The 21,751-nt window shown below is 55.1% G+C and overlaps 1 protein-coding gene across 5 annotated transcripts in view; it reads right to left on the minus strand.

Moving 5' to 3' along the window:
* Window position 1: 1 nt before the first annotated feature.
* Window positions 2–21,751, minus strand: part of SQSTM1 (sequestosome 1) — a 38,861-nt gene continuing 17,111 nt past the window's right edge. For 3 of the 5 annotated variants that reach the window (XM_050794238.1, XM_050794236.1, XM_050794237.1), the window contains 7 exons: window positions 12,526–12,621; window positions 11,500–11,729; window positions 11,264–11,405; window positions 10,074–10,154; window positions 2,315–2,526; window positions 1,780–1,975; window positions 2–866 (listed from right to left, as the gene is read on the minus strand). In XM_050794238.1, coding sequence (XP_050650195.1) covers window positions 709–866; window positions 1,780–1,975; window positions 2,315–2,526; window positions 10,074–10,154; window positions 11,264–11,405; window positions 11,500–11,729; window positions 12,526–12,574 — 1,068 coding nt within the window. In that variant the 5' untranslated portion in view covers window positions 12,575–12,621 and the 3' untranslated portion in view covers window positions 2–708. Of the gene's footprint in view, window positions 867–1,779; window positions 1,976–2,314; window positions 2,527–10,073; window positions 10,155–11,263; window positions 11,406–11,499; window positions 11,730–12,525; window positions 12,622–14,410; window positions 14,786–21,751 lie in introns of those variants that run through there. The other 2 variants (XM_050794234.1, XM_050794235.1) reach the window with 2 other exon arrangements.

Raw genomic sequence — 21,751 nt, forward strand, 5'->3', positions numbered from 1 at the left:
ATTGGTTAAAGTGCTGATGCCATTTAATTAGATCGTTTACAAACGTAACAGGATGGCTACAAAGAGATCTTATTTTAAAAGCAGCTGATGGTTTGGCAATGAGAGAACTACAGTGGTGGAGAGACCAGGAGGCAGCTCTCAGCAAAACCAACATTACGGATGCCCTGCATGAGCCTTCTCAGTCCCAGCAGGAAGCCCACCACACTGGCTGCCCCGGCCTCCCCACTGCCTGTGCCAGGACAGCCGCCTCCCCTGCTTACCCGCCAACAACACCTAGGCTTCCTTTATCTAAAATCAGAGCGTACCAGGTCTCTAGCAGAAAATCAACTAAATGTCAGGGACCTCCGAGTCATTTAAAAAGAGAAAGTGGAAGGCCATTAGGCAAGCTATGTCTGGGCTGCTAATGTGGCCCCTGCAGGGAGGGGCCAGGAGCGCTGCGGTGAGCCTCAGGTCTCGCAGGCCCAGCCCTGCTGCAGGGAACCAGAGCACCCAGGAGACCGGTCTTGCTTCTCAGACATCACACACACGGGGACCCTCCCCTCATGTCACTTGTTTTGCTGCCCTAAATGGCTTCTTCCACCCTAACCCCTGATTCCCTGATCCTGGAAGGCGGCAGAGAAACTGGCCCGTACAGAGACCTGCAATTCTACACTAGCTTAACAGCTACGAGACAGAAGAGGGGGACACAGAAGAGGTGGGTAAAAGCGGTCACAATGGCGGGGAGTGCTTTGAATACTGGATGGTGTCCAGAGCCGCCCCGATGTCGTAATTCTTGGTCTGCAGGAGCCTGGTGAGCCAGCCGCCTTCGTCAGAGAAGCCCATGGACAGCATCTGGGAGAGGGACTCAATCAGCCGCGGGTCAGCCTCTGCCAAAACAGTAAGGAAGCCATGAGGAGTGATGCTGAGCCCTGTGAGTGACCCGAAACACACACCCTCCTGCCTTGGCCAGCGGGACCAGGGCCTGCCAGTGTCCGAGTGCCCAGAGCTCTGGCCCTCACAGGCCACAGTGGACCTGCTTTCCCTGTAAAGGGCCAACCAGTCTTTTTCACACTGTTCAACTCTGCCACTGTGACACAAGGCAGCCAGGTGGTATGTAAACAAAACTATCGCTGGACACTGAAATACGCATTTCCTCTAACTGTCACATCTTTTGATTGAAAAATACAAGAACTACTCTTGGCCCATAGGCCATAGCTCGCCATCCCCTGCCCTAAGGCAGAGAAGACACACTGGCAGCGCACAGCAGGTTGTGCACAGACCTTGGTTTACACACGGCTGCAGTGACAATGAGGAGTCTCTGTCAGCTGTCCCCACCCCCCACCGCTGCCTTCCACACCATCCACTTCAACGGTGGCTTCTGCCTGGCTCTTCCAGGGATCTTGGCTATGACCCCCACTCAGACCAGCACTCCCTGAGGAGACACTGAAGAGGTCTGAGCCCAGTGTGAGTAGTAGGGACACACCCAGTGCTGCCCCCTCTCTGTGTCACACCTACCTTAATTCCTGGTCTGCATGTTAAGTTTTAGAAACTCCTACAATTAATATTCCTGGCTCTGGAGTTTGCTTAAAGAAAAACATTTTTAGAACTCCTGCATTAGCAGAGCTTACTCACTGCTGCTCAGGGTAGACGTAAGAGGACAAAACCAACTCCTAACCTCCCACACCTACAGACAAGCCCTGCAGTGGAGAACGTCCCATCCTGTTTGTGTCGCTGGAATCGGGGGGCAGGATGCTCTGAAGGGAAAGGTAGGACTGAACACAGAACTCTTGGTTCACTTGCCTGGTGGGAGATGCGGGTACAAGGCAGCTTCCTTCAGCCCTGTGGGTCCCTCCTGGGAGGGGTCCAGAGAGCTTGGCCCTTCGGATTCTGGCATCTGTAGGGACTGGAGTTCACCTGTGGACGGGTCCACTTCTTTTGAAGACAAATGGGTCCAGTCATCGTCTCCTCCTGAGCAGTTATCAGACTCCATCTGTTCCTGGAACAGAACTCACCATGAGCACACAAGAGACACGCGCAACAGGCCAAGCCTGACCATGGCACTGACTCCTGGCAAACAGTCGGGGAGCATGCACGCACACATGTGTTTAAGGCTGCAGGGGGCTACGGGGATCAGTGAGCCACTCACAAAGACCAAGTAACTACAAAGTTCTAGCAGGTTCCCAGAGTGACTTTAATGGCACAGACATCACTGCAGCAGCAGCAGCTCCCTCAGGTTTCATAAGTGGCTGCATAGGTGCTGAGGATGAGGCGGAGGTGCAGCTACAAATCGCTAGGCTGCCCGAGGTCCCAGGTGGTGGGAGGGGCACAGGCTTGCCTCAGGCCGCCCCTCGGACTCCAAGGCGATCTTTCTCATCTGCTCTGCCAGAGACTGCGTGGCGCCCTCAACATTCCCACCCGGCTTGCTGGGGTCAGAGCAGCAGCTGCTTGGCTGTGAGCTGTTCTTCTCTGTGCTGGAACTCTCTGGAGAGGCAGGGGTCAGGCGGCTTCTTTTCCCGCCGTGCTCCACGTCAATATCCACTTCAATGCCTAGAGGCCAAGGAGGAGAGAGAAAGCTGTGACGCTCCCCCAACGAGGCAGCTGCGAGCAGGAGTGTGGCCTGTGGGGACTACAGACTCACGAAGATCTCACGTTCAGTCCACACAAGCAGGTGAGGGTCTGGATGGCGGCACTCAGTGTGTGGATGCAGGGGCTAGGTTCTCCTACCCAGCTTGACCCCGGAATCACACAGTTAGTATGGGACTAGACGATGCAAACGTGTGAGTCCGAGGCTTCTCCCAATATCCCAGCTACAAATCTCTGTGGCTTCTGGAAACATTCTCGGTGTGCCCGCGATACTGGAGCTTTCTCTTTCTCCAATTCAGTAAAACATTAACCTCAGCTAGCATCTAAGGTCAGCTTCTAAGCCAGAAAGTCAAGAGAGACCTTGTTTTTTCTAACCATGCAGGGTATGGGCTACACAGCAGGTAGGGCCAAGCCGTAAGTACGGGGGAGCCAACACTGCATGTGGCAGGCACCTCCAGCCACAGTGATGGAAGGCTGTGTACGTCATGACACTTGCACACAGAGGCTTTGTGTGATGACATAACATGCACCTAAACGCTGGGCTCCGCTCGGAGTGGACAGGCCATGCAGGCGAGGCATGGGGCCCGACATGGCAGCGCAGGGAGCCTGCACACCTCCAGGCTCACGTAACTCACCAAGGACAGAGGAAAGAATCACCTGCACTATTTTTGAAATTAAATAGTGTCAAAAGTCTCCATGCCCACAGCTTAGAGTCACCAGTTGTCAAAGGCTGTGGTGCACACACTGCTCCCATCCCACTCCCCAAAGCCTCCCTGCACCATTTCAGCTCATGCTGCTCTCACCTGATGATCGAGTTCACATCTGTGCATTTCCTACTCTAGACCAGTATCTGCCTCTCCTTCCACTACCCTTTCCAAGACTCAGTTTTTTGTTAAAAGAACATTCAGTGTTTCAGCTAGTACCTCTATCTAAATGTTCTTTGCTGGGTCAAGGGGCAGACTATTTCTTTGCATAGCTTTTTGTTTTCCTACCACTGATGACGGCTTCTCTTTTTTTTTAGACGGAGTCTCGCTCTGACGCCCAGGCTGGAGTGCAGTGGCGCAATCTCTCGGCTCACTGCAACCTCCACCCACCGGGTATAAGTGATTCTCCTGCCTCAGCCTCCAGAGTAGCTGGGACTACAGGCACGTGCTACCATGCCCAGCTAATTTTTATATTTTTACTGTAGAGACGGGGTTTCACCATGTTGGCCAGGCTGGTCTTGAACTCCTGACCTCAGGTGATCCGCCCCCCAACATGCTGGGATTACCGACATGAGCCACCGCACCCAACCTGCCTTCTCTTTTCATTTGCTGACTTTCCAAAACCATGTTCTCCCCACAGCATCTCCATAGTTTTCTACAAACTACAGACTATTGCTCAGAGGGTGAAGTGGATCCGAGGCCCCACTGGTTCTGGTGTTTTCCATAGAGTGTCCCCGGCTGTGCAGCCTCCTGTTCCAGCCAGGACTGGCAGCTCTCTGGGCAGAGGCTCTGCTGCACTGCTGTGACCACCTTTACTTTCACCCTCTGTCCTATTAGGTCCTCTGTTTCCTAATAGCTCTGTGCTTCATTTCGGGTTTATCTCTTCATGTGGTTCAAACCAAGGTTAAAATAATTAAGACTGTATACCAGAAAGTAACTTTGTTCTGCCCTGATACTTGATTGTTTTAGATGGTTATAGAACTCTAGGCTGGACCAGGCACAGTGGCTCACGCACGTAATCCTAACACTTTGGGAGAACAACGTGGGAGATCTCTTGAGCCCAGGAGTTCAAAGTCGGCCTGGGCAGCATGGCAAGACCCCATCTCTACAAAATGTTTTTAAAACAGCTGGGCACAGGGCTGGGCGTGGTGGCTCACGCCTGTAATCCCAGCACTTTGGGAGGCCAAGGCAGGTGGATCATGAGGTCAGGAGTTCAAGACCAGCCTGGCCAAGATGGTGAAACCCCGTCTTTACTGAAAATATAAAAATTAGCCAGGCGTGGCGGCGGATGCCTGTCATCCCAGCTACTCGGGAGGCTGAGGCAGAAAACTGCTTGAACCCAGGAGGTGGAAATTGCAGTGAGCTGAAATCACGTCACTGCACTCCAGCCTGGGCGACAGCAAGACTCCGACTTGGGGGGGTAAAAAAAAAAAAAAAAAAAAGAAAAAAGAAAAAAAAAATCTAGGTACAGTGGCACATGCCTGTAGTTCCAGCTACTTGGGAGGCTGAAGCAGAAGGATCACTTGAGCCCACGAGATCAAGACAGCTGTACCACTGCACTCCAACCCAGTTGACAGACCGTTTCACAAACAAGAGAATTCTAGGCTGAAAAGCCTTTTTAACTGATTTTTTTTTTTTTTTTTGACACGGAGTCTCACTCTGTCGCCCAGGCTGGAGTGCAGTGGCCGGATCTCAGCTCACTGCAAGCTCCGCCTCCCGGGTTCCCGCCATTCTCCTGCCTCAGCCTCCCGAGTAGCTGGGACTACAGACGCCCGCCACTAGGCCTGGCTAGTTTTTTTGTATTTTTTAGTAGAGACGGGGTTTCACCGTGTTAGCCAGGATGGTCTCGATCTCCTGACCTCGTGATCCGCCCGTCTCGGCCTCCCAAAGTGCTGGGATTACAGGCTTGAGCCACCACGCCCAGCTTTAACTGATTTTTTTGAGTCATCAGTTGTTCCATTGTCTCCTAGCTTTTCATGATTGTTTGCTCTTTGTATTCCCAAGTATTTACAATAACCTAAAATTTTAGAAGCCCCTCTTTATCCTCAGGGTTCTGACGCTGGACAGCGATAAGCTTTGCTGTGGGGTCTTTCTCAGTCATTGTCAGGGCCGCTTTCAATCTAGAAGATAAGGTCCTCATTGCCAAGAAACTATCTTGCATTTTTTTTGTTGTTTTCTGTTGTTTTTTTGTTTTGAGACAAGGTCTGTTCTGTTGCCCAGGATGGAGTGCAGTGGTACAATCTAGGCTTGTTGCACCCTCTGCCTCCCAGGCTCAAGCCATCCCCAACCTCAGCCTCCCAAGTAGCTGGGGCCATAAGTACACAACTCCAGGCCCAGCTAATGTTTGTAGTGTTTGTAGACACAGGGAGAGGGGAACGGTGTCTCCCTATGTTGCCAAGGCTGGTCTCAAACTCGTGAGCTCGTTATCTGCCCGCCTTGGTCTCCCAAAGTGTTGGGATTACAGGCGTGAGCCACCGTGCCTGGCGCCAAGAAACTACCTTGCATTCCATGGTCATTTCCTCCTTTCAGTTTTCTATTCTTTCTGGAATTCCTACTCATCCTATATGGGGCTTCTAGACTTGTTCCTACACTAGTTTTCTTTTCTCTCCTTCTATCTCTGTTCTGCTTTTGGAATATCTCCTTGAGATAATATTAGAATCTAAGCCTTCTTTTGAAGTTTTTTTTCTATTTACATTTTTTAATTTCAAGAACTTTCTTATTCTATTCCCTTTGTTATCCTTTTTATAGTATCCTGTTCCTTTTTCACACAGACAATACTCTTTTGTATCTCACTGAGGGCATTAACATTCTTTTCCCTTTAAGCCCTTTTCTCCCATGTGTGGGGCCTTTCCTCAGATGGCTGGTGACCCAAGGCTGTCTGATCCCACTGAAACACTAAGAAAAGGTTGATAAGAAGCCTTCTGTGAGGCCAGCGCCATCACCAACTTCTCCTCTGCAGGGTGACTGGGGGCCTGGCAGGCAGGAGCTGTAGGACGCTTCTCTGGGGGCATTCAGCCTCCCTCAGCAGGGACTCCCCATCTCCTGCCTGGCCAGGGAACTGACTGCTGGGCCCATTGCTCATTCAGGATGTCCAGTTTCAGGCTGGTGCCGCACCCTGCCCTGTGTCTCTGCTATCCCATGCTGAAGCTTCCCTGGGTCAGGTGCTCTTGGAATTAAACATGAGGTCTCCTTCAGTTGTTGGCAAGAGCTGTCATCTGGTCAAGTGGGCCCTGAAGTCTCTGACACTTACTAGAGGTTTTCAACCCTCCCCCCTTGTTCCTGTCCCCCATCACTCCCACCTCTTGCCTTTCCTGGTACCTGAACAGATGGTCTTGCTTCTCACCAGGATGCCCTGTTCTGGCACACAGATTTCTGAAGCTTCCCTCAGCAGGTTGCCATCCTCCCTCCATTTCCATCTTCCAAAATCTAATCACATCTTGGTCTTTCTTTGTCTATGGTGTTTTCTTTTTTGTGTAAGCCCTTTCCTGTTATTTCAGTAGAGTGTAAGTGGGAAGCAGAGGTAAAAGCAGGCTTAACTACAAGTACCTCCATCTATAAATTGTTTTTCTCCTTTATTCTTCCCAACGTGTGATTATGAAAAGGTTGAAGCTGCCGGGCACAGTGGCTCATGCCTGTAATCCCAGCACTTTGGGAGGCCAAGGCGGGCGGATCACCTGAGGTCAGGAGTTCGAGACCAGCCTGACCAACATGGAGAAACCCCGTCTCTAGTAGAAATACAAAATTAGCTGAGTGTGGTGGCGCATGCCCGTAATCCCAGCTACTCAGGAGGCTGAGGCATGAGAATCGCTTGAACCCAGAGGCGGAGGTTGCAATGAGCCAAGATTGCACCATTGCACTCCAGCCTAGGCAACAAGAGCAAAAGTCTGTCTCAAAAAAAAAAAAAGAAAAAGAAAAAAGGTTGAAACAAACAGAAAAGTTGAAAGAACAGTACAATCAACACCCACATGCTTTTTAAATGGGTGAGTAATGAGACTTGTCTGTAAACAGATCAGAGAAATTACAGAATTAGGATTTCTCCAACTTGATGATGAAAGCCTGAAATTTCAGGGCTTATAAGAAGACTGCCTATGGAGTAGCCATTCTTGTATTCCTTTACTTTCTTAAGAAACTTGCTTTCACTTTAAAAAAAAAAAAAAAAAGTGGATGATGCTTCGTGCCCTGCTGCCCCATAAAGCCTCTGCGTGTGGGTGTGTTTATCAAAGATATCGTGGCCAGGAGGGGCCCTGTGGCTTCATGTCAATGCATCTCGGGGCCTGCAGCCTCCCAGCCAGGAGTAGCCTGGGTCTCAGTGGTGGCTCCCTCAGCGGGTTCTCACCGCCCCACCAAAAGGCCTTGGCACTTCACATGAAAGCCGCCGCTTACCCCACAACACACTGCCACTGGGAGGCGGCTGTTGACTCGTTCCCCTTTGGGCCCTGCTCTGGGAACAGTCCCTTCTAGGCAGTTAACCTGAGTCATGCGGCTTATAGTTCTTCATAAAGAAAGGAAAGAAACTAGCCCTAACTTCTGTAACAGTCTAAGCCACTCTGCGACTGGCTCTCCTCAGCTGAAACCTCTCTGTCTATTTTACTAAAATCTTCCTTGTTTGTAGAGCCGCAGGCTCCTCCCTGGTTAGGAGAAAGCAATTCTACCCACTTTAAGCCTTTAGCTTTTAGTGCTCAAAGACATCTGAGCACTTGCAAGATGATTCCTGTCTGTGCCAAGTGGGGCGTCCAGTTCAGTTCTGACGCCGAGATGCTGCACCAGCACAGGCGGGTCTTGAGACAGTGTGACCCCAAGCACCTGGGCAGCCTCCCAGACAGATCCCAGGCCCCACCAACACCCACTTACCACAATCAAAACAGGTAAGGTCTGGGGATCTGCACTCTCTTAAAGTCTCCACCTGAACCTACACTTGCTTCTGTGACTTCCCAGGATGTCTCCTTTGTTCTTTGAGTGAAGGACTCTTGTTCGTACCTCCAAATTCACCTGCAATTTTTCAGACCTTTACTATGCCCAGAGTGAGTTGCAGGATTGAGGCACAGCCTATCTCTCAGTCATGATCTCAGTGCTCCACTGTTCTACCCTCCTTCGAAGGCATTAAGAATACTGATTCTAGGCTGGGCATGGTGGCTCACACCGGTAATCCCAGCACTTTGGGAGGCCGAGGCGGGTGGATCACAAGGTCAGGAGTTCGAGACCAGCCTGGCCAACATAGTGACACCCCGTCTCTACTAAAAATACAAAAATTAGCCTGGCGTGGTGGCGGGCATCTGTAATCCCAGCTACTCTGGAGGCTGAGGCAGGAGAATCGCTTGAACCCAGGAGGTGGAGGTTGCAGCGAGCCGAGATCACATCATTGCACTCCAGCCTGGGCTACAAGGGCAAAACTCCATCTCAAAAAACAAACAAACAAAAAACCAGAATAGCGATTCTTCTTTCCTATTCTCTGACTTCGCCTCTAAACTCTAGTACAGAAGCCATATGCGTTTGGGCTGTTTAGTACAGCAGCAATGCCAAGATGTCACTGCTGCCTCAAAGTGGAATGAGCAAGGCCGGGCGCAGTGGCTCACGCCTGTAATCCCAGCACTTTGGGAGCCCAAGGCGGGTGGATCACGAGGTCAGGAGTCAAGACCAGCCTGGCCAATGTGGCAAAACCCCGTCTCTACCAAAAAAAATACAAAAATTAGCTGGGCGTGGTGGTGGGTACCTGTAATCCCAGTTACCCAGGAGGCTGAAGCAGGGGAATCGCTTGAACCCAGGAGGTGGAGGTTGCAGTGAGCAGAGATGGCGCCACTGCACTCCAGCCTCCGCGACAGAGCAAGACTCCATCTCAAAAAAAAAACAAAAAAAAAAACCTGGAATGAGCAGAGTTGGAGCAGATGGCAGTCATGCCCTGTAGCCACAGGAGGCAGCGGGCAGGGTTTGGATGCCCCTCCTGGCAGCATTCTCTCAGACATTGAACACAACCTTTGGACAGGCTGACACAGCCTGCCACTGCAGTCGCAAAAACAAGCTCACTCTTCTAGAGAGATGCAAGTGTCCCAGCGATCCATCTGCCATCACGGATCCACCGTCATCTTGAACTAGAAGTTGGCTTCATTCACTGATTCTCACTGCCGCGTGCCTAACCCTGCAGCACCCACCCCAGACCCTTAGCCAGACACAAGCACTTTCTAAAGCCCAGCGGGGAGGGGTCTCAGAGCCTGAGCTCATGCCTGGGGTCAGGTGGCACCACTCTGGGGGTACACATTGGGGTTTGCCCACCCCAGCAGACCCACTGTGCAACCTGAGGCACCAGAACTGGCTGTCACCCAGAGTACCTGCCTCCACCTTCTCCCCGCTCTGATGCAGGCCCAGCGCCCAGAAGCACTGGAAAGGTTTGGGGGTTGTAAACTAAAAGAAGGAAAAGATAAATAGCATCTCTACTACTACCCAGGTCCTCAAAAGTCCAAATCCCAAGGCCTGGCTTAGGGGAAAATGCAGACTATTGTTCACCCAAAGGAGGCCAGTCAGAGGTGACAGGCAAGCCCTACAGCCAGACCCTGGTGACCCTGCCTCACTGGGACTGTCCCAACCAAATGCTGATTCTACTTCACTCCATGTAGAAAGCTTGAGAATTCTGTCAGGGAATTCAACCGTGAGTGAGTTGCCTGTGGTCCAGGATTTAGTAAAGGTTGACTTGAGGCAACAAACCCTCACCAGTGTCAAGGGCATGTCAATTACCCATTTCTCTGCGGTATTCCCGGTGAAAGTGACAAAGTGCAGGCTGAGTTAGGGAAGCGCTGGGCAAGGAGGCGCACTCACCCAGAGGGCTAAGGGCGGCTGCCACGCTCTCCCCCACGTTCTTCAGGAAATTCACACTGGGATCCTCCGATGGACCAGCAGCTTTGATTTTTACAAAGATAAGATAAAGATATCTTTAATGCCTTGGATACCTGTCACCTTCTTGCCAAGGTCCCTGTGTTCCTGGGTGACCTTTAACCCAGACGCCTTGTCCAGGGGCCCACTCAGCATCCCCCTTCTCCTCCCTCCCACTCTGCACCCCCTGGCCCTGCACCGAGAGCCTCTCCTCTCTCGCACGCCGTTCCCCCTCATCTGCGACCCTGGTGCTCAGCAACCCCACACAGGCTCAGGCTCGGTACACTGTGAATATTGATCACATCCTTGAGTAAATATTTACTCAAAGTCAAGCAAACATCCCCATCTTTGTCCCAGAGGGTGGGGTGATTCACAGGACACAGTAACATTAATAAAATCAGAATCCAAAAATCTAGACTACAAAGCTAAGGGTAAGTCTTTAACTTACAACTATGTTTAAAAGGACTTGAGGCCGGGCACGGTGGCTCAAGCCTGTAATCCCAGCACTTTGGGAGGCCGAGGCGGGTGGATCACGAGGTCAGGAGATCGAGACTATCCTGGCTAACATGGTGAAACCCCGTCTCTACTAAAAATACAAAAACTAGCTGGGCGTGGTGGCGGGCGCCTGTAGTCCCAGCTACTTGGGAGGCTGAGGCGGGAGAATGGTGTGAACCCAGGAGGCGGAGCTTGCAGTGAGCCGAGATCGTGCCACTGCACTCCAGCCTGGGAGACACAGCGAGACTCCGTCTCAAAAAAAAAAAAAAAAAAAAAGGACTTGAGAAACTTGGGCTCTGATCTTCGACAACCATCACAAAAGAGAACAAAGTGCATCAGAAACTCTGGGCTGGAAGGGCCTCCCTGCCTGCACCTCACGGCACCTGGACAGGGCAGCCTCCTGAGGGGGAAGGGCTATGCAGGTGAATTTGTGGCTTCAGGCACTCACACCTCAGTTTCCCTGTTTGGGAAATGCAGAGAATACTCCCCACTTTGCAGGTTCTTGTGCGATTGTAGGACACCAGGAAGGTGGGGAGGTATCCTGAATTCTTGCCTTGCACACAGGCTTTGCACAAGGGCTCTGCGCACAGACTGCCTGACTACTGTCACCATTCAGAAGCCGGTTCCAATGCAAGCCTCACCTGATTCCGCCGTGGGACCAGGGCGGGCATCCCCTGCACGAGGTGGACGTGGGCTCCAGTTTCCTGGTGGGCCCATTTCCCATCCTGGCCACCCGAAGTGCCCGTGTTTCAGCTTCCGGAGCCAGCGGCTGTGCGAGAAGCCCTGGGGGAGGAATTAGCAGAGGGGCAGGCAGTGAGCGGGTCAAGGTTCCTGCCACCCTGAGCCCACCCCAGGCCTGCCCAGAGGGCCTGCTCACCTCAGACAGGTGCCCGAAGGGGCTGGGGAACGCGAGCTTGGTGTGTCCCTGGTGCAAGCCCTTTCCCTCACAGACGCTACACAAGTCGTAGTCTGGACAGACGCTGCACTTGTAGCGGGTTCCTACCACGGGCCCATTGCAGCCATCACAGATCACATTGGGGTGCACCATGTTGCGGGGCGCCTCCTGAGCACACGGTGGGCGGTGGTCCCGCCGGCACTCTTTTTTCTCTGCAAGAAGGGCAGAGAGAGCTGCTAGGGTGCGGCCCCCTAAAGTGCTCCCCCTCTATCATCACTGTGGGGCTGTCACTGCCAGCAAGGCCCCTGGAACTGCTCCCCAGCATGGAGTCCACACAGAATTCAGCTGCTTAGGTGAGGGCCGCAGAGCAACCAAGAACCTGCTAGGAGGTTCCCAGTCCCTGTGTCTGTTACCTGGGAACCGTGGCCCAGGCAGCAGAGCAGCAGCAAGGAGCCCGGGCTGCATGACTTGGGCCTTGCTCTTCACCCAAGCACCGCGGCAGCAGACCCCATACCTAGGGTGAACACGGACTCTTCTTTCTCAGGTCAGGTCAGGCACAGCACTTAGTATGTCTTTTTTTTTTTGACACAGAGTCTCACGCTGTCACCTAGGCTGGAGTGCAGTCGTGATCTGCAGTCGTGGAGTGCAGAGTGATTTCGGCTCGCGGCAACCTCTGCTCTCCAGGTTTAAGCGATTCTGGTCTCAGCCTCTTGAGTAGCTGGGACTAGAAGCACATGCCACCACAGCCAGCTAATTTTTGTATTTTTAGTAAAGACAAGGTTTCACCATGTTGGCCAGGCTGGTCTTAAACTCCTGACCTCAGGTGATCTGCCCGCCTCGGCCTCCCAAAGTGCTGGGATTACAGGCGTGAGCCACCACACCTGGCCTACGTCCCTGTCTTAAACAGCCCTCAAATTACTGACCCCTTCATTGGTGGAACATCAAGCCCTGTTTTTCACTCAGCAGGGAACTGAGTACACGCTGAGCTGGCTTCAGGCAGCCCCTTACCTTTAATGTAGATTCGGAAGATGTCATCCTTCACGTAGGACATGGCCATTGTCAATTCCTCGTCACTGGAAAAGGCAACCAAGTCCCCGTCCTCATCTAGATTGTTTAAAAGACAGCACATGAGCACCCAGAGGTTCTCAGCTGGACATAAGCTGCTGGAATGGGCTGAGACCAGTATGAAAGGGACACTCACAGGGCTATAAACTGGAGCACACCCACTTGAGCAACGGAGGGCAGGAGTGAGAGGCAAGACTGCCCCCTTGCTCTGGCACCTCCTGGAAGGTGAGTGCTCCAACCTGGCCCTGGACCACAGCCACACGCAGCGGGTGGAGGGCCCTGGACCACAGGGGCAACAGCAGCTTCGGCTGCTGCACTTATTTAGACTCGGGCCAGCTTCCTCTTCAGAAACGTGCCACCTCCTTCCACATCCGACCAGGCCCATGTCCATCTTCAACTGTGGGAGATCCCTGCCTGTGACCTGCTTCTGAGGGGCCCAGCCCCACAAAGGCCTTAGACTTCTAGTGGCTTGGGAGTAAAGGAGACGAGGGCATCTGTCTACTTCCTTCCCTAACAAAGCTAAAAATCATGTATTTGTATGTAGTCTCCAGCTGTGACAGATACATGTGAGCTCAAAGGGCTTTAAAGCACAACCGTGCAGACTAAACCACACCATCCACTGTGTGAACAGGTGTGGCACCCAAAGATGCAAACAGCCCAAATGTCTGTCAACTAATGAACAGGTAAAACACAGCCCATCCATACAACAGAATATTATTCCTCCAAAAAAACCGAAGTACTGATGTGTGCCACAACATTGAACACACTACACTAAGTGAAAGAAGACTCCATTGTATGATTCTATTTACATGAAATGCCCAGGATTGCAAGAGGAATAGATACAGAAAGGAGGTGAGTGGTTGCTGGGGGCATGTGGATGGGGGGTGATAAAAGGTACGTATGGCGTTTATAAGGTGATGAAAAGCTCTCAGGTTCAATATGGTCCACAAACCTATGAAAATGGTGAAAACCACTGACTTGTACACTAAATGGGTGAACCCTTATGTCAGTTACAGCTCAATATCACAATTTTTTTTTTAAGAACAGGAGAGGGCCTGGCAGGCTGGCAGCACTCCAGAGGGCGGTCCTAGCACTACCCGCTCCCAGGGGCCGGCCTTGGCCACCTCCCTAACCCCACCCCCAGCAGCCACTGGTCACACCAGCGCAGCAGGAAACAGTTCCTGGGCTTCTGTGCCCACACCAACACTTCTGAAGAACGTTCTCGTCTTGTCCCTCTCTCCACTTGCCAGTGGGATAACCTCTGTGCTCGACCTGGCCTGGAGCGTTCCTCCCGGAATCAGTGCCCTCCTCCCAGGCGCTGTCGCGGCGCTCGCGAGTCCCCCGCACCCCCGCGCTTGTTTATCCGCGTCACTCCCTCCCCTCCGCCGGCGCTCCCCGGGCTCCTCCGGGCCATTATCTGAACCCACCACCTGGCGCAGCAAGATGTCAGTGTAACCCGAGTGCCCGCCTGACCACCCACTTCCCGCGGAGAGCCAGAGTTCGCCCCGGCGCGTCCTGGCCAAAACCCCCAACGGCGCGGGGGGTGGGGGGTCTGACGCTCGCAGGCTCGAGCCCCCGGCCCGCAGGGCTCCACCGCCCCAAGGGGCCACCGCTGAACAGCGGGTCCCGGCCTTGGTCACCACTCCCGTCACCAGGCTGGCACCCAAGGCCGAACTGGGACCCATGCAGGCCACCGCCATCCAGGGAGCAGCCAGAGCAGACCCCTCACGGCCCACCAGGCGTCGCCGAGAAGCGGGAGAGCAGCCACCCGCGGCAGGAGGCCGAACCCGGCCTGCGTCACCGCCCCCGCCCTGCCCGGCCCGCTCACCGCGGTAGTGCGCCTGGAAGCCGCCGGGCCGCAGCGCGGGGAACAGGGCGGCCACCCGGCTCAGCAGCCGCTCGCAGGGCCCCGGACCTGCCGCGTCCTCGGCTTCCGCCTCCGGCTCGGGGCTGAAGCAGAAGCTGAAGCGGCGGATCTCGCGCGCCGCGTCCTCCTTGCCCAGCAGGTAGGCCTTCACGGTGAGCGACGCCATAGCGAGGGCGAGCTGCGGAAAACTGGCCGTCCGGGTCGCGGCCGACGCTCGGCTTTTGTAGCGAGCGCGGAGGCCCCGCCCCGCCTCGAGAGGGGGCGGAGTCTGTCGCGCCCTCCCAGCCTCAGCCACGGCCGTCGCGGCGCGAGAGCCGCCCTGCAGAGGCCCCTTCACTACTCACCCCTTCCCCGCTACCCCTCGCTCCAGGTCTCCCGGCCCCTCATTGCTGACCCCTCTCTTCACTACCCCAGTGCAACAAGGACCCCAAGAAACCGGCCCTGGCACTCACATAGGCCTGGGCTAAAGCCTCTGCACCTGGGATCAGGGGACTGTCCAGCCCCTCGCCCCTCCCAGGCTTGGGCCTGGTCATGACTCAGCAATATCCTCCGTTGGGGGTACCCAGTGCAGGGAGAGCTGACACAGCCCCCATATCAGGAGGCTGCTAGGTCGCCCAGTGGGCACTGCTGGCCAGAACAAGCTGGCTCTCAGGGTGCTGTTCCGACCCTGCCATAGTCAGCCTCCAGCGGGGGCAGCCCTCTTACAGCACATGGCACCCTTGCTGATGGCCCCTAACTGGGTTGAGGGACGGACCCCGACTCTGGCCTGAGCAGCAGAGAAGTTCCCAGTGTAATAGGAGTGGAGCGGAGAGGTGCTGAGGACCACCTAAGGTCTCCTGAGTGTCAGTGGTCGCCAAATGTGCACTGTGGCCCAAGCGACTCCTTACGGGTGCCTCAATTCAGCAGGCAGTGCCCATGGCCCTGTGGGGGCTCAGGTCCGTCGGCCTTGTGGGCAGCCAAGGGGGTCAGGCAACAGCCTCCTCAGCTAGGAATGAAGAAACTCTACTTTATGCCACCAAAGTAACTGTCCGCCAGAACTGGGGCAAGGAGAGGGGCAGGACGGGTGGTCACCCTCCGGAGCCTCCCAGGCAAGGTCCTGTGAGTGGGAGGTCAGGACCTGCTGGGTCCAACTCATGCCATTTCAGGCTAGGGCTTGCAGGAGTTGGAGAAACGTCCCAGCGGGGGAAACCCAAACCTAGGGAAGGGAGGCTGGTTGGGGCCGGTCAGGTGCGCAGGTGATGTGTGGGTGTGTGCACAGCAGGGGCTGGCCCACAGGTGTGAACGATCCTTCCGGGAGAGCTCCGCCGCGGGCAAGTCTTCCACCCTGCCCAGAGCAGCACCCTCTGTGGGGAGGGCTCAGGCCTCTCCCTGCATCCAGAGAGGGACAGTGGAAAGTGCCCCAGGGCCTGCTGGAGCCAGCCTTGCAGACAGGGGCAGGGGACACAGAGGGGCGTGCTGGCAGAGGCTGCGGCCTACAGACAGGTGCTGGCCAAGCGTGAGTCAGCAGCCCAGGCGCCTGAGAGCCACGTGGCCCCCGCCGAGGGCCGGCCTTCCTGCCCCAGCCCCTGGCTATGGCTCAGTCTGAGCAGGGTGAGGAACACAAGGAAAGCCCTCTGGCTCTGGGAACATAGCTTTGAGCTCCCCCAAGAAGGAGCTCCTTTGCCTTCTCGCCATTTGGCCCCGTTCGGGATCGTGGGAAGTTTCCGCGGGGGCTGGGGGCAGGTGAAGAGACTCGGGGGTGGGGGAGAAGGAAGCACAGAAGGGGTGTCCTTGGGAAGCTGGGGTGGAGACCCCGGCTCAGGCCCTTCCCCGCACGCCTTGCAGCCCCAGCGGCAGCCCTGCCCCCATGCGAGGCCGAGGCCTCCCGGAGGTAAACAAGCCGCGGCGGGAACCCCCTGGCAGGGCCCTCCCTCCCGCCGCGGAGGTCAGGTGGTCTGGCCGGCAGTGAGTCAGCGTCCCATGACTGCTGTCGTAATAGGGGGATCCCCGGCCCCTGCTGCCACCCATCTCAGTGACCTCTTACCTGGAGGCTGGGCTGGGCAGTGGCTCCGGGGTCACTGTGAGTCCCCTGAGCAGGAAGAGCGTGCAGCGGCCCGGAGCCAACCAGACCCTGTCCCCCTTCTCCCGTCTGACTCCTTCCCCTTTCCCGATGCAGTCCCACCCCGCAAGCTCCCCGCGTCCATTGGCCCCCTTCCCGCCCTCCAGGGCCCGGCGTGTATGCCCAGGGAAAGCTCGGCAGCTGAGTTGGAGACCCACTATGGACCAGCCTCTCATTTCCTCATCTTTCAAATGGGGCTGAAGTGGGAGGACTTGCGCTGCCTTACCAGGGGATGGCCCATGAGTGTGCGAGTTGTTTAGCTGCTTTTGGGGCTGTACGCTGGGGGGTCAGGGCAGGGCAGAGACTGCAGGCGGCCTGAGGTGAAAGAGTGGGGAGGGCAGGAGAGGCCTAAGCCAAGCGCCCAGTGGTCCCAGGAGACCAGGCGGTTGGCCACAGGGGTGGTCTGGTTCTGTCTGTTGCTGCCCCACGTGTTGTAACCATCTCCTCAGTTCCCCCTTCCCCCTTCCCAAATAATCCCATACCTTGGCAGTGGCGTTCCCAGGTTCCCTTCTTTTCTTTGGGGTGTGGAGTCAAGTGTCCGCGTGGGTGCTGGGGCAGCCAGAGACAGGGCCACTGAGGGATTCAGGCTGCACTGCTCTGGGCCATCTTTAGGGAGATTGACAATCACAGAAGACACAGTGCCTCCAGGCCCAGCCCTAGGCCCAGGGGATGAGTCCTCTACGGAGGTCCTGGTCTGTGAGGGGACCTCCAGGCCTTGTGCACTGCAGCCACTCGCTTCCACTCAGCCCTCCCTACCATCTTCCAAATCATGCCAGCTCATTCTACCTGGTGACTTTCCCTGGCTCTCCCTCTGGTCCGAAACCCTTTCCCCTCCTGCCCTGCAAGGCAACTTCCCACCCTAAATGTCTGCTCCTCAGTGGGGCCTTCCTTGACCACTCCCTAGGAAAAATCCCCAGGCACTGGACATCACTTTTTTTTTCTTTTTCTTTTTTTTTTTTTTTTTTTTTTGAGACAGTCTCACTCTGTCACCCAGGCTGAAGTGCAGTGGCATGATCCTGGCTCACTGCAACCTTTGCCTCCCAGGTTCAAGCAATTCTTCTGCTCCTGCCTCAGCCTCCCAAATAGCTAGGATTACAGGTGCCCGCAACCAAGCCTTGCTAATTTTTGTATTTTTAGTAGAGACAGGTTTCACTGTGTTGGCCAGGATGGTCTTGAACTCCTGACCTCAAGTGGTCCGTCCACCTCGGCCTCCCAAAGTGCTGGCACTGCAGGCTGAGCCACCCGCCAGGCCAGACATCACCCCCTTTTAGCCCTTTCAGACAAGCCCAAAGCCCAGGCAAGAGGTGTTGGGGCCATGGGAGGGGGCACGCCCAAAGGGGTTCGCAAAGATCTTTCTGAAAGAAAAGGAGTTCAAGTCATGGACTGACATGGTTAGAGAATTCGGTGATGCCAAGTTGTCAGCCGTGAGAACCCCAGGGACCCTCTCCTACTGGAAGGCCAGAGCTACAGAAAGACATCCCCCTGACTGTCGGAATTTCTCCAAATAATTTCAAATATAGCCTGCCTGGGGACGGGGCGAGTCCCTGGGCCCTCAGGGGCACCGAGGGGTCGCCCATGTGGGGGGACATTGCCACATGGGGGCGGCCCTCGCCAACCGCGGAGTGGGGAAAAGGGGGAGGGATGGAGGAGGAAGCCCGGCCGGAGTGGGGAAAACCGGGAGGGATGGAGGACGAAGCCTGGCCGCGTCTGAACGCACAACGCGGAGCGGGAACCACAGCCCTGGTCCCCAGAAAGCGTGCGCGGCCCGGGGCAGAACCTGCTGGGGTTCCAGCTCCGGCGCAAGGGACGTGGGGTCACTGGAAGACGGGAAATGGGCCGCCGGTGGGGAGGAGACTGGACCCGACCCCGGCCCGCCCCACCCGAGTGGCGACGCCAGCGCTGCCCCCAGGCGTGTCCCGGCCCCCGGCGCGGCTCCGGCCGAACCGAGCACGCCCGCGGGCGCTTCCCCTGCCCCGGGCAGGAAGCCTCCCACCCGCGTCGGAAGTGGCCTGCCCGGGGCCACCGGCCTGCAAGTCCCCGTGTTCTCGAGGTCCCTGCCTCGTTGTCCCGCGCACTGTGGCCGGCGGGAGGGGCTGAGAGGAGGGTTGTGCTGGGACCTAAGGCCCCGCCCCCTCGCCAGCCTCTCCCTTCCTCGGTCACCCGGTGGCCGGAGACCCAGGGGCATTGCTGGGGTACCCCAAAGCATAGGGTTAGCCTGAGTGTGGAAGGTCCTGAAAAGACAGGAGGGGGCGACAAGGAGTAGGGAGGGTGGCTGGGGGAAGACGGCAAAGTGACCCCGGAAGGGTCCAGGCGCCCCAAGCCCATCGAAGACTGGAGGCCCTCAGTGAGGCCTGGGGGGACTGTGGGAAAAGAAGCTCAAGGGGAATCTGGAGCGAGGTGGGGGAGAGGTCAGCATGGCCTTCTCTAGGAGCGCCAGCCCCAGACAGAGCGGTGACAGGCTACATCAGGGGTACCCCATCTATCCTGAATTGGCCAGGAGTGTGGGATCCCGTGGAGGGGCTGTCCCCAGAGCAGGAGCAATGGCCCTCTCCCTCCCCTCCACTTGCTCCCCTCGAAAACCTTCTGGAAGAGGCTGGGCGCAGTGGCTCACACCTGTAATCCCAGCACTGGCAGGCCAAGGTGGGCAGATCATGAGGTCAGGAGTTCGAGACCAGCCTGGCCAACAGAGTGAAACCCTGTCTCTACTAAAAAATGCAAAAAATTAGCTGGGCATGGTGGCAGGTGCCTGTAGTCCCAGCTAGTCGGGAGGCTGAGGCAAGAGAATCGCTTGAGCCTCAGAGGCGGAGGTTGCAGTGAGCTGGAATGGTGCCACTGCACTCCAGCCTGGGTGTCTCAAAAAAACAAAACAAAGAAAAGAAAACCTTCTGGAAGAATTATCTAACTTTGAGGATCTAACCCTTCTTGCTCCCAATGCTTCCTAGCAGGGCCTGCACCCCAGGGCGGGTACTTACTGCAGTCCCTCACCTCCAGCTCTGCATACCCACAGCCCAGTGCCCGCTCTTCCCCCTCAGCCTCCCGACCAGACTCAGCTCTTCAACCTCCCTGGAGTCCCTGTGCACCCACTGTGTTCTGTGCCTGTCCCTGCCCTGTGTGGGCTCAGGTAGCTTTGTGGGGTGTGCCCCATGTGTCCCATGTGTTATAACCCTGATGGTCTGGAGCAGAAGGCGTAGGGTCATCTGTGGATAAAGGCGTGGGGTCATCTGTGGATAAAGGCGTGGGGTCATCTGTGGATAAAGGGTGGTATTCAAGCAGGGTCCCCACCTGTGTTAGGCCACCACGTACTTTTGCGTACAGGTAGGGTGAGGTAAACCTACGACCCAAGCTTGGCCACCTAGAGCATTGTAGCACCCTGGGTCAGCGTTGACATGTGACCCATGCTGGTGGATGAAATGCACACTGGGGCCATCTGCAAGCAGGAGCCTTGGGGAGGGGGGAATCCTGAGCAGATCAAAGCTTGATCTCAGTATCTGACTCCTGGATCCAGGCTGGCCTAATGCTGGATTATCAAATGGCTTAAGCCAGTTGACTGTGGTTTTGGTCAGTTGTGTCCAGGAGTAGTGACCCATGCCGTACACCCCACACCTGCACCAGGTTTTCCTTTCTTTCTTTTTTGTTTTTTCAAGACAGAGTCTTGCTCTGTTGCCCAGGCTGGAGTACAGTGGCTTGATCTCTGCTCACTGCAACCTCCACCTCCTGAGTTCAAGCAATTATGGTGCCTCAGCCTCCCAAGTAGCTGGGATTACAGGTGCCCATCACCACATCCCGCTAATTTTTATATTTTTAGTAGAGATGGGGTTTCACCATTTGGCCAGGCTGGTCTTGAACTCTTGGCCTCAAGTTATCCACCCACCTCAGCCTCCCAAAGTACTGGGATTGTGAGCTGCCATACCCGGCCTGCTCTAGGGTTCCTGATGGCAGTCATGGTCACAATGCAAGCCAGAAATGGTCACTAACAGGCCAGGGTCCAGTACAGGCATGCTGTCTGGGGAGTTGGGACCCCTCCTTTAAACAGTTGCAAGTTTACATTGTAGTAAGAGGCGGAAGAGGGGGTTGGGATGTCCTTCACGTGAGGCCGATGGCGCCTGCCTGCTGCGAAGCTGGGGGTGCAGTGGGGCAGGTATAGTCTCTTTGCCTCATTTTCCCCTGCACACCCAGACATCTCCTGGACTGCCCACACCATCAAGCTCTGGACTTCAGAGCACGTCTGTGACCACCGGTGAGAAACTGTTACAACAGTTGCACAAATACCCAAAAGCTCTATGAACCAGAGCATGGTGTGGCCTGGTGTTGGCCATACAGATCCCAGTGAATTGTTGCACGGGCATGGGCTTCTCTGCACAGAGTGGGAACTGCAAGTCACTTATTGGTACAGCAAGAACCAAAACACATGAGCTAGAATATTCTGTAGTTTATCCTATAGAGAAAACAACCGAACTTAAATCTACTAATATTTCACTTAAAATATGGTTTCAGTAGATGAGAGACTTATACACAAACCACATCCTCAGGACCCAGAAAAAAAATTACTTTGACTAAAGAAGCCATAATCACTGAAAGGAGGCAGTTTCAGCAGTTACCCTGAAGGACTGATGGCAAGAACGGTATCTTCAAATGCTAACAAAGGCCAAGCCCTGGAATGGGGCACACATAGATGAGATGTTAAAAATGAAGCATCAGTGGCTCCCACAAGGGGAGGCATACGAACTCCGCTGGCGGCTGCAGCAGCCTTTGCAGTGAATTGATAATGAATGTGTGTAGACAAGTACCCCACGTCTCTCCAAGCTGGCAATATATTTATTTTAAAACTATAAACATGTTTTAAGTGGAATTTTTAAAAAGTGGGCTGATATTGGCTGGGTGCGGCAGCTCACACCTGTGATCACTTTGGGAGGCCAAGGCGGGCAGATCACAAGGTCAGGAGATCGAGACCATCCTGGCTAACATGGTGAAACCCCGTCTCTACTAAAAATACAAAAAATTGGCTGGGCACGGTGGCTCACGCCTGTAATCCCAGCACTTTGGGAGGCCGAGACGGGTGGATCATGAGGTCAGGAGATCAAGACCATCCTGGCTAACATGGTGAAACCCCATCTCTACTAAAAAATACCAAAAAAAAATTAGCCGGGCGTGGTGGTGGGTGCCTGTGGTCCCAGCTACTTGGGAGGCTGAGGCAGGAGAATGGC

Source organism: Macaca thibetana, chromosome 6 (assembly GCF_024542745.1).
Source record: "Macaca thibetana thibetana isolate TM-01 chromosome 6, ASM2454274v1, whole genome shotgun sequence".
In the NCBI taxonomy this organism is placed as follows: Eukaryota; Metazoa; Chordata; class Mammalia; order Primates; family Cercopithecidae; genus Macaca; species Macaca thibetana.